At 27.0% G+C, this 13,886-nt stretch overlaps 1 protein-coding gene across 1 annotated transcript; it reads right to left on the bottom strand.

Annotated features, from left to right (window-relative positions):
- Window positions 1-2,207: 2,207 nt before the first annotated feature.
- On the bottom strand, window positions 2,208-5,951 carry LOC124938100 (uncharacterized protein At4g26450). Its single transcript, XM_047478473.1, has 5 exons — window positions 5,735-5,951; window positions 4,002-5,528; window positions 3,710-3,899; window positions 3,447-3,498; window positions 2,208-2,644 (listed from the first exon to the last, which is right to left on the bottom strand). Exons 1-5 carry the CDS (start codon window positions 5,758-5,760, stop codon window positions 2,592-2,594), a joined length of 1,848 nt encoding a protein of 615 aa, XP_047334429.1. The 5' UTR covers window positions 5,761-5,951; the 3' UTR covers window positions 2,208-2,591.
- Between the last annotated feature and the right edge of the window lie 7,935 nt (window positions 5,952-13,886).

Genomic DNA, 13,886 nt, shown 5'->3' with positions numbered 1-13,886 from the left:
TTAAAAATAAAATTAAAAATGTTATAGGTATGGTTTGATCTTGCAACCTAACAAAACAAGTACAACATTTTAACCAACTAGGCTAATAACACTTTATATTTTAAATTCAACCAAAAATTTGATAAACGCGTGACATTTTAACAATATAAGTTCAACTTTTTAACTAACTAATTTATATATATATATATATATATATATATATAATGATGCTTAATTTTTAAAGTGTCCGAATTGTCGGGTCGAGGGCTGTGGTTAATTTGGATATATGTGAGAGTAAATGGATACTTGGGTCGGATTGTGAGTTGACCGCCCATAAAATTTTTACCGTAATATTTTTTCACGATTTTTTATATTATCATGCTAATTATAATTAATTTTCGTAAACATATTTCACCCAATATTCATCACAATCTCAAACTATAAAACCCAATCCAAATAGAAATATTTTTATCTTTTTATTTAAATAATTCAAATTAAACAAAATTATTTAAAATAACCTTAAATAACTCATAATATATATATATAATAGTTAAATTATATAATAATAATAATAATAATAATAATAATAATAATAATAATAAAAGGTCACATAATATTTGCAACACAACATATATTTTTAAAAAGTAAAAAGTTGGTCGTTTAATTCATTTTAATTTAAAATTTTACAACTTTTATAAAATGTTAAATACTTTGTAATCTATATAAAGAGAGATTATAAATATTAATGTATATCAATTGACCAAATTTATAATTAATTATTTTCTAGACATTTAATTTAATTTTAAAATTTTATTATTATTATTATTATAAAATTAATTAAGGTTATTTATTAACTTTATTATAATTGACATTAATAAATAAAATATTATAATATTGTATAGTAATTTATTTCTTATAATTTATATTTTAATAATAATGAGTTCGAGATTTTGTACCATTTATAAAAACAAAATATTTATTATATAAAAGGTTTTTAAATATATTTTTTTTTTAACTTTAAAGCAGAAAATAATTAAATTTTAGATAAGCTTTCTTAACACTTTTATAATTATATAGACATAAATTAATTATAAAATATTTTATTCTTTATTAATTAAAAGAAAATCATTAATATCATAAAAATATGTTTTAAAAAAGTATAAAATTTAGAATTTATACATAAATATTAAATATAAAAGATTACTCATTAGAGATTTTAATGTTTAATAATTAAATTATTTAAAAAGAAAATATGAAAAGAATACTAAATGTTACAAACAAAAAATGTATAATTTTGAAAAATTAATATTACATGTAAATTTATTAAATATATAAAAAAAATAATCAATTCTTTTCAGATAAAAGAGAACATTAATAAATATGATGAATTACAAATTAACAAAGGTTTTGAAACTATTTTTTGAAATTTAAAATAAATTTAAATATTATTTATATATATGTAAAAAGTTGATATTAATTTATTATATATATATATATATATATATATATATATATATATATGTATTATTTACACATTTCACAGAATTATATATTTTCTTAAATGAAAAGCTGATATTTATAAAACATCTAGAAAAGTGTAAAAATAATATTAATTCAAAATATAGTTTAAATTTAATTATATAGGTTTTAAAATTTTATTAATAAATTTACTCTTCTTTTATCATTCATAAGAGGTACTCTTGTATAATTAAATAAGTAACTAATATTTTGTATAAAACATCAGAAAAATAAAAACAGTCTTAGAAGGAAAAAATATAGTAAGTGATTATCCCATAATTTATCACTTATCAACAAAAAAAATTAATCTAAATTCACTTATTATTTTAATAATTTTCTTTTAATATTAATTTTATTTTCACTTATCAAAAAATAATCCGATACTAAAATTTCTACAAAATTAGGTGAGAAAGAATCCCCAATTCCAATTGCCCCAATAATTGCCCCAATAAGGAACCTAATTTGCCAATTCAATATGGTTGTAAGTCAATAAAAAAATTATAAACCAATATAAAAATGATATGTCTAATTAATAAATTAGTGTTTCTTTATTTCAAGAAGTCTATAAAAGATTGAAGATAACACATCTATCTATTAAAGGTAAGATGAATTCCAGCTTAAATATGCTTATTAAGATATAACACTAAGTACAAAAGATTGAAATTGAAGGAATAAATTAATCAAATACTCCCTCTGCATACAATTACTCATTACAGCCAACAATAACAGAACTGCTTCAAATTACTCATATTCTTCTTTGGGCTTTTACAAGACTTGAAGTTCTTACTGGTAAGTTATTACATTATGCTTCACATGCCTGGTCCAATTTACTTTAACTAATATGGCACCTTCATTATAAATTCATTTTTAGTATTAATTGGGAATGCATTACCCAGTGCCTGCCTGCCTGCCTACTCAAAACACTAAAAAAGAAAAAAGAAAAAACCAACATGCATGCATGCTCAAGTTCAGTTTATATTTTATAATCCAGATCTGAACCACTCTGGAGCTAAATTAAAGATAGGAATGTTTTCACCAGCATTGAGAGCATATATATACGACTTTTGATGAGCAATGGAGGCACAAATTAATGTTCAGAATGGCTTGTCATAATCTTGTGTTGGTTGCTCCCAGACCGGTGAGAACCCTGCATAAATCAATCAATCAATCGCCAAAGTATAAGTCCGATGAAGACAAGAATTGAAGTTTTACTGTCATTTAGCAGTTACAAGATACCAAAATTCTCCTAATCAGAATCATGATCCAACAAAATTCCCTATAAAGATAACAAAAATCACACTAACATCAGGATCATGATCCAAAAATCTTATACCATACAACAAAACATAACTTTCAGTTTTAACTTTAGTGATTGTCTAATGGGATCGTGATTGTGACAAAATACTTGTTTTCAAACAGGCTCGTTTTGAATGCAGAACAAAGTCGAATATTTTTTCTATGAAAGAACTAGATTCGGTTCTTTATGGACACTGCACACATCATGCATCATAGTTACAGCAGCTAAAGCATTGGGTGAAGCAAATCAATGAATGTCAATAGTACTCAGAACATCTAATTGTTGTTATGGCATAGTATACAATAATCGGACTAGTCAAGATGAAGCAGAAATCGTATTTCTGAGAACATATCCTCCCTTCAAGTAAATTAAACATAACTACCAAAGCAAGTACTCCATATAAATTGACATCCATTTCAACATTTAAAACACTTCAAGCTGACAAAAGAAAAAGATGAAGTGGCAGTGGCAGCAAAGACATGTGAAAGCTAATTAATTTTTTTCAAGTAAAATGTTTACCAGAAAGTCCCAAAGCAAGAATCTCACATTTCTTTGCAGTATCATTATCACAATAAGCATGCGATCCAAATACTGTCTTAGGCAGAGACCAGAAAGAAAATAATAATGTAAAAAGCTTAAATTAATGACATACTTATTGGTATCTCACCAAGGGACATATAGATTGAATCTTCGTCTAGAATCCCCTGAAATAATCAACGAGAACATAGTTATTCCCAAGAATTACTAATTCAACAAATGGATGGATTTTTTTTTTAAAATCTTAAAGTTTGTATTGAACCTGATCAAGCCACATTGAATTGGTACAAAATGGATGGAAACTAACAGCATTACAACAAAAGTCATAAATCAAGCCTATTGCAACACATTTGGAGAAGATTATTCAGTTGATTGTACCTCTCCATCGTGCAAGCCCATCTCATTATGAAGCGAAATGTTTTGTGGTACAGAAGACGAGCTTGTGATGTCAGTTCTAAGAAACTCTGATAAAATTAGCCCAAAACCATCATGATTATCTGAAATGTCATTGGTATTCTTCGAATGGCTGGGAAAGTCCTCTAAGCCTGTAAACACAGCTTCTGCAGCCCTGCACATTTAATAGGTTCTGAAATTTTAGGAAATCATTTTTTACTCTATAAAATAAAACTACATTTCATTCTATGGAAAACAAGATTCTTAAGATACCTACTTGATATCAGAGTGATCAAACGACTTATTTTCCTCCCCAGAGTCAGGTTCTAAATCAATCACTTCAACCATTTTTCCATCAGCTGTTCGTCTACTGTATTTGTCAGATATATTGCAGTTATTGTTAATGCACAAATCAATATCCATTGGGGCTGGGGCTGGGGCTGGAGCTTTATTTGTTTCTGAGGGAGATTGGAAAACTAAAAGAGGGTTTTGATCAAAACCATCAGTGGCTTCTGAAGCTTCCATAAGATTTAGGTCACAGGTCCTAAATGAAGCCGGGAAAAGTTGATTCTCTTCTCCATAAGTTATACACGGTCCAACACTATCTTTAGGAAATAAAGGGACATCAACAGACCTAGCTTCATCTATGTGGATACACAAATTATCATGTGTGATTATCGAAGTTCCATTCCAACTATTAACATGTTCGCCAACTCGTTTCTCATCTTTCTCCATAGCAGTTGATGAACTACTGCAGTTTGCAGACTCAGATGGATTATCATTCTGACTTTCGAGGTTCCTCTCAGGGGAATGTGAACATTCTGTTTGTTTTTCTTCATCATCATCCATTATGATCAATGTATCAGTCTTGGCTGCAGCAACAGTTGGTTCCTTCAATATGTCGGAATTAAGGGATTCTGATCCTTGGATTTGGTTTGAAAACATAACATTGGAAGAGCCATTTGATGCAATGGCTACTATTCTCGAATCAACATGAGATTCTGTGTTACAATTCTTGTCTTCATTTGAAACAGAAGATTTGCGAAATTTGGAGCGGGCTTTCGTGGGAACTTTGGCAAATCTGCAAAGACTTAACAAGCTAAAATCTTTCTCCTCTTTGACAGAAGCAACTGTAGTAGTTGCAGATGGCTTGAAAGATTCATCCTCCTTGAAACTTTGTTCATTCATTTCACTACTAGTACCTACCTCAATGCTCAAAGAATTTGTCTTCAAACCATCTTTGTCAACTCCAACCTTCAGATTTTCTTGATACTTGAAAGATGAACTATTGCCGGCATCCCTTTCTGGAGAAATCTTTCTTTTCTCCAAAATCGTTCCAATGTTCTTTCCATTTTCTCTGCTGCTATCAGAGCTGTAGTTGTTGAAAGACCCCATTCTTTTTTTGCCTCGCATATCGATTCTTGAATCAGGGATAAATTCATCACCTGTTCTTTTTTTACTAATAACAAGATCAGAGATAGGATCCCCCAAACGGGAAAGAGCTGAAGCGCGACTATCAGAAGGAAGATGTAAACTATCTCCTTCTTGCAGCCTACTGAAACCATGAAACTCCCCCATATAGTCCTTGATATTGCCATTCTGCCACTTTCCTAATAACACATTTCGGGGCAGGACTCCATTGGAGACCAAGTATTCTGTTGCTAAACGACCAGCCTCGAAAAAGATGTTTGGTCTTCGAACTGGAGGCGGCAATTGCCCTTGAAATGCCTTTGGCTGACCACGCCAAAACCCCCTATTGTGGCTCCGGTACTCCGAACCATACATCCCATGACCTCTAACATTACTGATCAAAGAAAAAAAAATTTAAAATATTAAGCATCTCAAATGAAATGAAGGGTGAAACAAAAAACTGGGTACAACTTAGAACGATCCAATTGATTCGATCAGAAATTAAAAAACAGATCTGGTAAGGGAAGAACTATCAGTAGAGACTAGATACCATAGAAATTACAAGAACCCAGAATTGTATAACTCGATTTACATACAAACCTTCTATCTTCTGAAACTCTTCGCATTTATTCTGCAAATTGTATAACTTTGGTATGAACAGTTGGAACCTGTGTGTGAGAGATCAAGAAACAAATACCCAGAACTCGTTGAAAGAAGATTAAACAAGGGGGAAGAGAGAAACCCTTAGGATTACAATCATGGAGTTAATCAAAGTATCTGGTTCTGGTTCTTGCTCAACACCAAAAAGCAGGTCTTGTTCATCTCCCAAAGACTGTGAATAACTTGTGGGAGAAAATCCAAAAGGGGGACCGCAAAGTAATATGGGATAAATTTTTTATTTTTTTGTTGGGTCAAACTATATATGGGATTTGATTCATTCACTCTTTATAATCTATAGTAATTAATATATTTACTTTCTTAACCAATATGAGTAATCTATATTATTAAATAATTTACCTTACACTAAATTTTTTCCTTTTTTACTACTATAACCTTTTGTGATTTGAGTATATTTTAAAAAAATAATTTATCATCACATCATTTAAATTATAAATTATATATTAAAATATAAAATTACTCTTATTTTATTTTTATAATTAATTAAGAAAAAATGCTCAAAAAAAATTATATTTACTTTTTTAATCAATATTATAGTAATCTATATTATTAATTAATGAGGAGTGATAGAGTGAGGGAATTTAGTTAGGGAATTTGGTGAGGGACTGACTTGGCATCACCTTCATTCTTCATTGGTTGAAAAATGTAAAAGTGAGAGAAAAGAGAGAAATTATTTGATTTTTTCCGCGAATAAGATTATGTCACATCATTCCTCAATCCTCACCAAATTCCCTCACCTAATCATTTCTCTTAATTAATTTACTTTTAATCCATTTACACTAATATTTTTTTTTATTTTTTATTACTATAACTTGGTGTCATTTGAGTATATTTTTAAAATAGTTTATCATTGCATCATTTAAATTATAAGTTAAAATATAAAATTATTCTTATTTTATTTTTATAATAAAAAGAAATGTTGATCATTAATTAAGAAAATAAGAAATGGTGAAGAAGAATTGTAATTGCACATGTGACGTGAATAACCCACTAGTTTATTCCGAGGCAGATTTGTTGTCACAATCCGTGCCCCTTTATGTATCATATTTCAAAACTATGAAAAATTACACATTAAATGTGTAAGTATGACTCAAATTAATTATAAAATTAATTATGTTTTGAAGTAAAGAACATATTCATGATAAGAGTCATCTATTCATGCTATATATATTTATGATAAATCTGAAATCGGTTTAAGATTTATATTTTTGTGAATGTAAATTTAATTCATATTAAAAAGTGACAATTAAATAAAATTTCTTATAATATAGCAAATATTGAACTATACACAATAAGTTTGTCTACCTAACCAAATTCTATATCAAATTAGTACAATAAATTTACATGGTTAGTTGTATACTCAAAGAAAACTTAAATGCCTAACATGCTAGCTAACCTCCTAACATTTAAGGAAAGTAAAATATTTGTGTATATTGTAGTTTCTAACAATTAGATAATGATGTGAAATAGTGATTAAAACTTGTTAGTTAAACTTACTTTAACAAGTTTATTTTTCTCAATTCTTCACATTAAAATTTTAAATCTCTTTACTTATAATTTGTAAATATATATTTATATATTTTTGTTGGTTAACTTATTTATATATTAAAAATGAATAAAACAAATATAAAATATAAAAATATATATATTTTTTTAAATATATATTATATTATTTTTTTTTTAAAGTAACAACTGAGAAGAAGGTATAAATTAAATAACAAAAATATATAAATTTGTTACAAAGAAAAAACTAATCTTTTATTGAACAAATTATGAAAAAAAAAAGATTTGATTTTTTTTTAAAAATATTCCAGGTATATTAAAATTAAAATTAAAATAATTTAAGCACAATTACGAAGTATAACATGAAAAAAAAAATGATACTCAATAGGTTATCGAGCTCGTAAGTACTCGAGAAAAACGATTAACTCCCCGACAAACTGTACTAACTTTTCTGAACGAATCTCAGAAAATATCATAATAATAGCATTATGAATTATACGAATTGGACGATTACGAACATTCGACTACGATCATTGAAAGTTTGACGAGTTTTCTCTAAGCAGATTGTTCACCAAAAAATAATTGGTATGGTAACTCAAATATGTAGGTTTGTCATCTCAACCGCATAAATTCAAACTTTCCAATAACTATCCAAATACTCGGAAATCACCCATTGAATCTCAACAATACTCCACAAAAGACTCCAAATAATAGTGACCCCTCGACAATGTAGTGAGTTTCGATTCAACATCTTCGTAACACATACGTCTAGCCATAATACAATATTTTTTCATGCACATATATATCATTCGTAAGAATTTCATCGTGAATAATGCTCAATCCAAAGAACGAGATCTTTGATAGAATATTTGACTCTCAAAGTTTCTCCCAACAAAAAATAGATGGAATCATCTTAGCAAAAAACTTTTAGCAATGTCCCACATAGAAATTATTCATATATTATCAACGCATAACGTCTTGTTCAGACGGAATACTTGGTTGCGTCCTATCAAAAGTAACTCTATTATGGGACGAAGTCTTCATAATGTTAAATCTCCTTCTATATATAATTCGGTTAATAAAACCACTAAACCGGTGATCAAACATGTCATTAACTTTGTCATTTCTATATATAGAAATGGATACAAGTAAAAAAAAATTAATTTATTATGTTTTAGTCAATTATTTTTAGTATTAAATTATATTATTTTTATAATAAATTATATTTTATTTCTAATTTGTCCTGTAAATATGAAATTTGGGATGTTAATGTGCTGATTATAAAAAAAAAATAAAAAGTATTATTGAGGGCTGATAATGACACATTTGTAAACACTAAAATTTTAGTTACCTAATTCGTAAATTATTTTGAATAAATAAAATCAAAATAATTAAAATTAAGGCCAAAACTTCATTAGTTAATTAAATGGATTAATGATTGTGATAATTAAATTCCAATTAATTAAGATAATGGTCAAGAAAAATAAATAAATAATTTGGTATAAATGTTATACTCATTTTATCTCAAATTAATTTTAAGAAAATTAAAAGGATTTTAAATAAATAATTTAGAATAAATGTTGTATCTATTTTATCTTAAATAAATTATTTACTAAACCCCAAAAATATAAAAATATAAAAAATAAATGGGTAAATTAAATGTCATATTTATTAAAAAAAAAAAATTGTATGTTTTGTAGGTTTAAAATAAAGCAAAACGGGATTGAAAAAAATTAATTTCAAATAAGCTTCAAGGCAAAAAAAAAAAGTCTAAATTTGTTTCAGCCGAAACCAAGAGGAAACGGTGCAGCAGACCTCACAACCATCGGATGAGCGCTAGATTGTCATCCAACGCCCAACAGCCAGCCGTGTCGCCCACTGAAAAGAAGATACGCACGTTCGCGAAGTAGTGGATCGACTAACGCGCGCCTCAACACTGTTAGCCCAGACACAACGGAACACAGACGAAATGTAGACGGAGCGTCCCGCGTTTAATTTTTCTCCCAAAACAACGTTGTTTCGCCTGGTTTGTCTTCTTCCTCACGACGACAAATAGGATAAGAACAGATCCCATCCTTGATTTTTTAAAGATGGAACTCCGTTGTTAGTCCACAAAAATGGATGATTCGAAAGTTGAAATGATTACCCTACCACGGTGATCATTTCTCCTACGATCATAGGGCATCATCATGGCATGATCAGGCAAGTTGGATGAAGAATAGACAAAACGTCATTGATGACTTTTAACTGAAATTTAATCCACTTGTTTAGTGAACCGACCTTGAGAGACTATAAATAGTTTCTTTAGGTAAACCGAATGCAAGAGATCCACTCTCAAGCCCTCAACTCCTCTACACATAGATCCGCCATTAAAGTTCTTCAAGTTTTTCTAAAATTTTGAAAATTTCGTGTAAGGCTGTAAGACTTTGATTCAGACATTCAAAAAGCTTCTCTGAGAATTAAGGAGTGTTCTCTAACTCCAAGTAAGTTTCCAATCACATTATAATTCAAATTACCATTTTGAATTAAAAATTTTATATTTCAATTTTGCCAGTTTCATATACTACCGGATTCTCTGACTTCTTGATTGAAAAACAATCATAGAATCATTTATAAGTTTTCTGTAGAAACAAAATCAAATTAATCAACTTAAATAAAAACCCCCCAATTTGATTTTGAATTTTTTTCAAAATTGAGTTTCTATTCTTTAAGTTATTACTCAAGACAGCAACCCAGAAAATTGCTCAACATGTTTCTAAAGATGTTGGGAACATATTTAAACTAGATCCAAACCATCGCAATTATGTTTGATCAAAAACTAATTTTTTTATAAAAATAAAAATTCCAATTATTGAATTGATTAAAACAAACTCATGTTTTGGCTTTATTCAACCATATAAAGCATAATGAAGCTATTGGTAAACTCATTACGCTTTATTAAATTAAAACTCAATAACCTTTTTTTACCTCAAAACTGTTTGAGTTGAATGGGACATCATCTCAAACGAATGACACATCAAGATGATGTTATAAATGATCATTGGGACTATATGAAACTTCTCGTGCCTTGGATTAAAGGATTATGACCTCAATCAAAACCATCAAACTAGTAGTTTGATATTCTTGAGGACCGAGAAACCTAGCCTAGGTCTAACCTAGGACTGAGAGCACATCGGACCGAGGGAATATATCACATGGCTAACCCAAGACCGATAACACCTCACACTTAGGCCCGAGGAAAATTAATCCAAGGATAACCTAGGACCGAACAATTCTTGAGTCCCGACCGAGAAATTTTGTGCCCGATCGAGGACTTCTACACCTAGGACCGATGACTCCTACACCTGACCGAGAGTCTCCAGCACCTCGACCAAGAGTTCCCACACCTCGATCAAGGGACCACGACCTAGGATCGATGAATTTAGCCTAGGACCGAAGGAAAATGCACATAGGACCGAGAGGACTGGTCCTAAGGCTTGTTTAGTTTGGATTTTAAATTATTTTTATAATTTTAGAACCCTAAATCATTTTCTAAAATCTGAAAATAAAAATAATTAATAATTTCAATCATTTTTAGAATATTTTCATAAAAACATATTTTGACAAGGACCTACTTGGAATTTATTATTAGATCTTAATACCCTAAAATTGATATGTTGATGTACTTTCTTCATTAATCGTTAGCCTCAGATATCAACATTTAAATATTGTTTTTATAATTTTAAATACACAAAAAAAACATGTGCATGTATGTTTTATTAAAAAGATCTAGACACACAAATCGATGTTGAAAATTTTCCGAAACCAAACTTTGTTTGGGATAAGAATTTTCGAGATTACAACATTGTTATTATATTATATTGTTTAATTTTGTAATAATATATTTATATTATACACTTTTGAAACATATGAATGTATGTTTTTTTTTTTGTGTGTAAATATATTTTATTAGTATTTTCTAATTTAATTTTACAATATATTAATTTAAAATAGTAAATTAATGAATCATTTTTTTTAGTTAAGCATATAATTAAATATTATTTATTTTAATTTGAATTATTTTTATTATTGAAAATCATTTTTTTTATTTTTTAATAAATAAGAGAATAAATTATTGAGCACAACAAGAAATAAACTTTTAAACAATATATATATATATATATATATATATATATATATATATATATATATATATATATTTATACTTTATATATATTAAGTTAAAATAATATATATATATATATAATAATAATAATAAATTTATATATAGGTAACAAATATAAATATATATATATAATTTTAAAAAAAACATATTAATATATTAATAATTTTAAAAAGTTAGTTATAATAATTTAATAATAAAAAAATGATTTAAGATAAATTACTAAATGTTTATTTAATAAAAAAATTGGAGTGAGAAAAATTATTAAATTAATTCACATTTGGTTTATATATATGCAAAATCACTAATTACTCTTTAAATTAATTGTTTGAACGTATCTGAATAGATAAATAAATAAACATTCAATTAAACTACTAACTCATATTAAAGAATTTGTAGTTTCAATCTTACATAATAGAAACAATTTATTTCATCAAATTAGAGGTCAAAAGGTCATTTAGTTATGAGCTTATGTAAATTTGATGACATCCAGACTTGATAATCTTCTTAAATCCAACTATCCTTCTACTCAATAAAATTTGACCGAGGATAAATTAATTAGGGACGGATAAAATGAGTAAATAAATATCGGTGGTTTGACCATATTCTTAAAAATTAGATAAGTAAATAATGAATTAAATTAATAGAAAATATAAAATTAAAAATAATGTTACATTTCTAATCTTTTATTTTATTTTGGTTATGCCATTCTCACAATCGAGATATTAAGCAGTTATCTATCTAGACTGAGGATGATATAAAGAACAAAATATTTGTTTGTAAAATATTAATATAAAATAAAAATTAACAATTGTAATAAATTATCATTTATTGTAAATAGTGATGGGTATATAATAAGTAGCAATTATAATTTATCCCTTAATTTTTTATTCGAGTTATCTTGTTTGAAATCTTTTATTTTTAATTTAACCGGGATGAAATAGATTATAGTATTTGTGTCTTACCCCGAATACTAATAACACAAATAAATTTGTAATAATATAAATATATATATATATATAATATTATATTATTTTATAATAAAAAAAAGTAAGCTTGTTTTTTTGGTTATAATAGTAATAATTTTTAATATATTATAACATAACTTGTAATAGAAACATTTTAGTATCCAATTGTTATATTTATATACAAAAAAACTTTTAATAATTAATAAAAAAAAAATTATAAACGAATGCCTTCAAACGATTTGGTAATTAAGTGTCCGTCCACAATGAACATTCTCGCCCATTAGCATGAGTTTTTGATAGTTGATCGTGTGAGATCTCAAATTTTGTATGTTATCAAGAAAAAAAAGTAAATATTTATTTTTAAAAAATAGATGGAGGTTGTTTGTTCAAGTGATTTTTTTCGTTTTTATCTTAAAACTCAACTATCATTTCAAGAATCTAATTATTTATTTTAACTTTAAATACCAAAAATATATTTTATTTAATTATATAAAATTAATTTATCATTAAAAATTAAAGGAAAATTTTAATTTTTAACCTTAAGAAACTATTTTTTTAGAAATTTAATCCAACATATTTTTTTTAGGGGAAATGAACTAATTAGAGCATTTAAAATTTTAATTTATTTCCTTTCCTTGTTTTAAATTTCATCTCATAAAAAAATAGTTGAAAGGATATCAATAAAATTAAAACAATCAAAAAACCTAAGAAATGAAGAAAAACAATAAATCAAATTTAGCAAATTAGGTCAAATATTAGGTATAGCATGTTAAACATTGTGTGGAGAACACTTATACACAACAAAATTTGAAAAACTATAATTAAGTATGATCTTTGATTGAAAATAATAAATAAATTGTCTGTAAATATAGTAAACACATCTTTTTGTTAGCTAGGTATATAACTCATTTGAACGTAAATTTAGATGAAAAAATTGTTTTTAAACCATTAGAGTTTTTAAAACTAGAAATGTCAACTTTTATTAAATTTTAGTGTAACTTTTTATTTTTTTTATAAATTATTAACATATAATTATTATTTATTTATAATTAAGTCATGGGTAATTAAGCTATGTGAGAAATATATGAGTTTTTTCTCTATCTAAATTTAGGGTCGGACCTTGGCAGGCTTCTTAAACTTCATTATAGAGGATTCACGAGTATATATTTAGTTGTAAATCTAAAAAAAAATAAAAAAATTCAAAACTAGAACCAAGAAAAGTCGCCGTGCATGCAGTGGCAATCGTACGTGTAAATAAGTTAAAAGGAGACGGATTTCTTGAAGCTCTAGATAAGAATATATTCCATTTGAGTGAGAAATGATCATCCAATAAATCACTAACAAGCAAGTTTGTCCACTATTTTGTAAAAAAATCCAAAAAAATGTTTGTCCACTAGACTTTTTGGTCCATTTAATTGTTATAATTATCCGTGTAATGGAA

This window comes from Impatiens glandulifera, chromosome 5 (genome assembly GCF_907164915.1).
Source record: "Impatiens glandulifera chromosome 5, dImpGla2.1, whole genome shotgun sequence".
In the NCBI taxonomy this organism is placed as follows: domain Eukaryota; kingdom Viridiplantae; phylum Streptophyta; class Magnoliopsida; order Ericales; family Balsaminaceae; genus Impatiens; species Impatiens glandulifera.
This window is presented reverse-complemented; position numbering and strand designations above follow the sequence as displayed.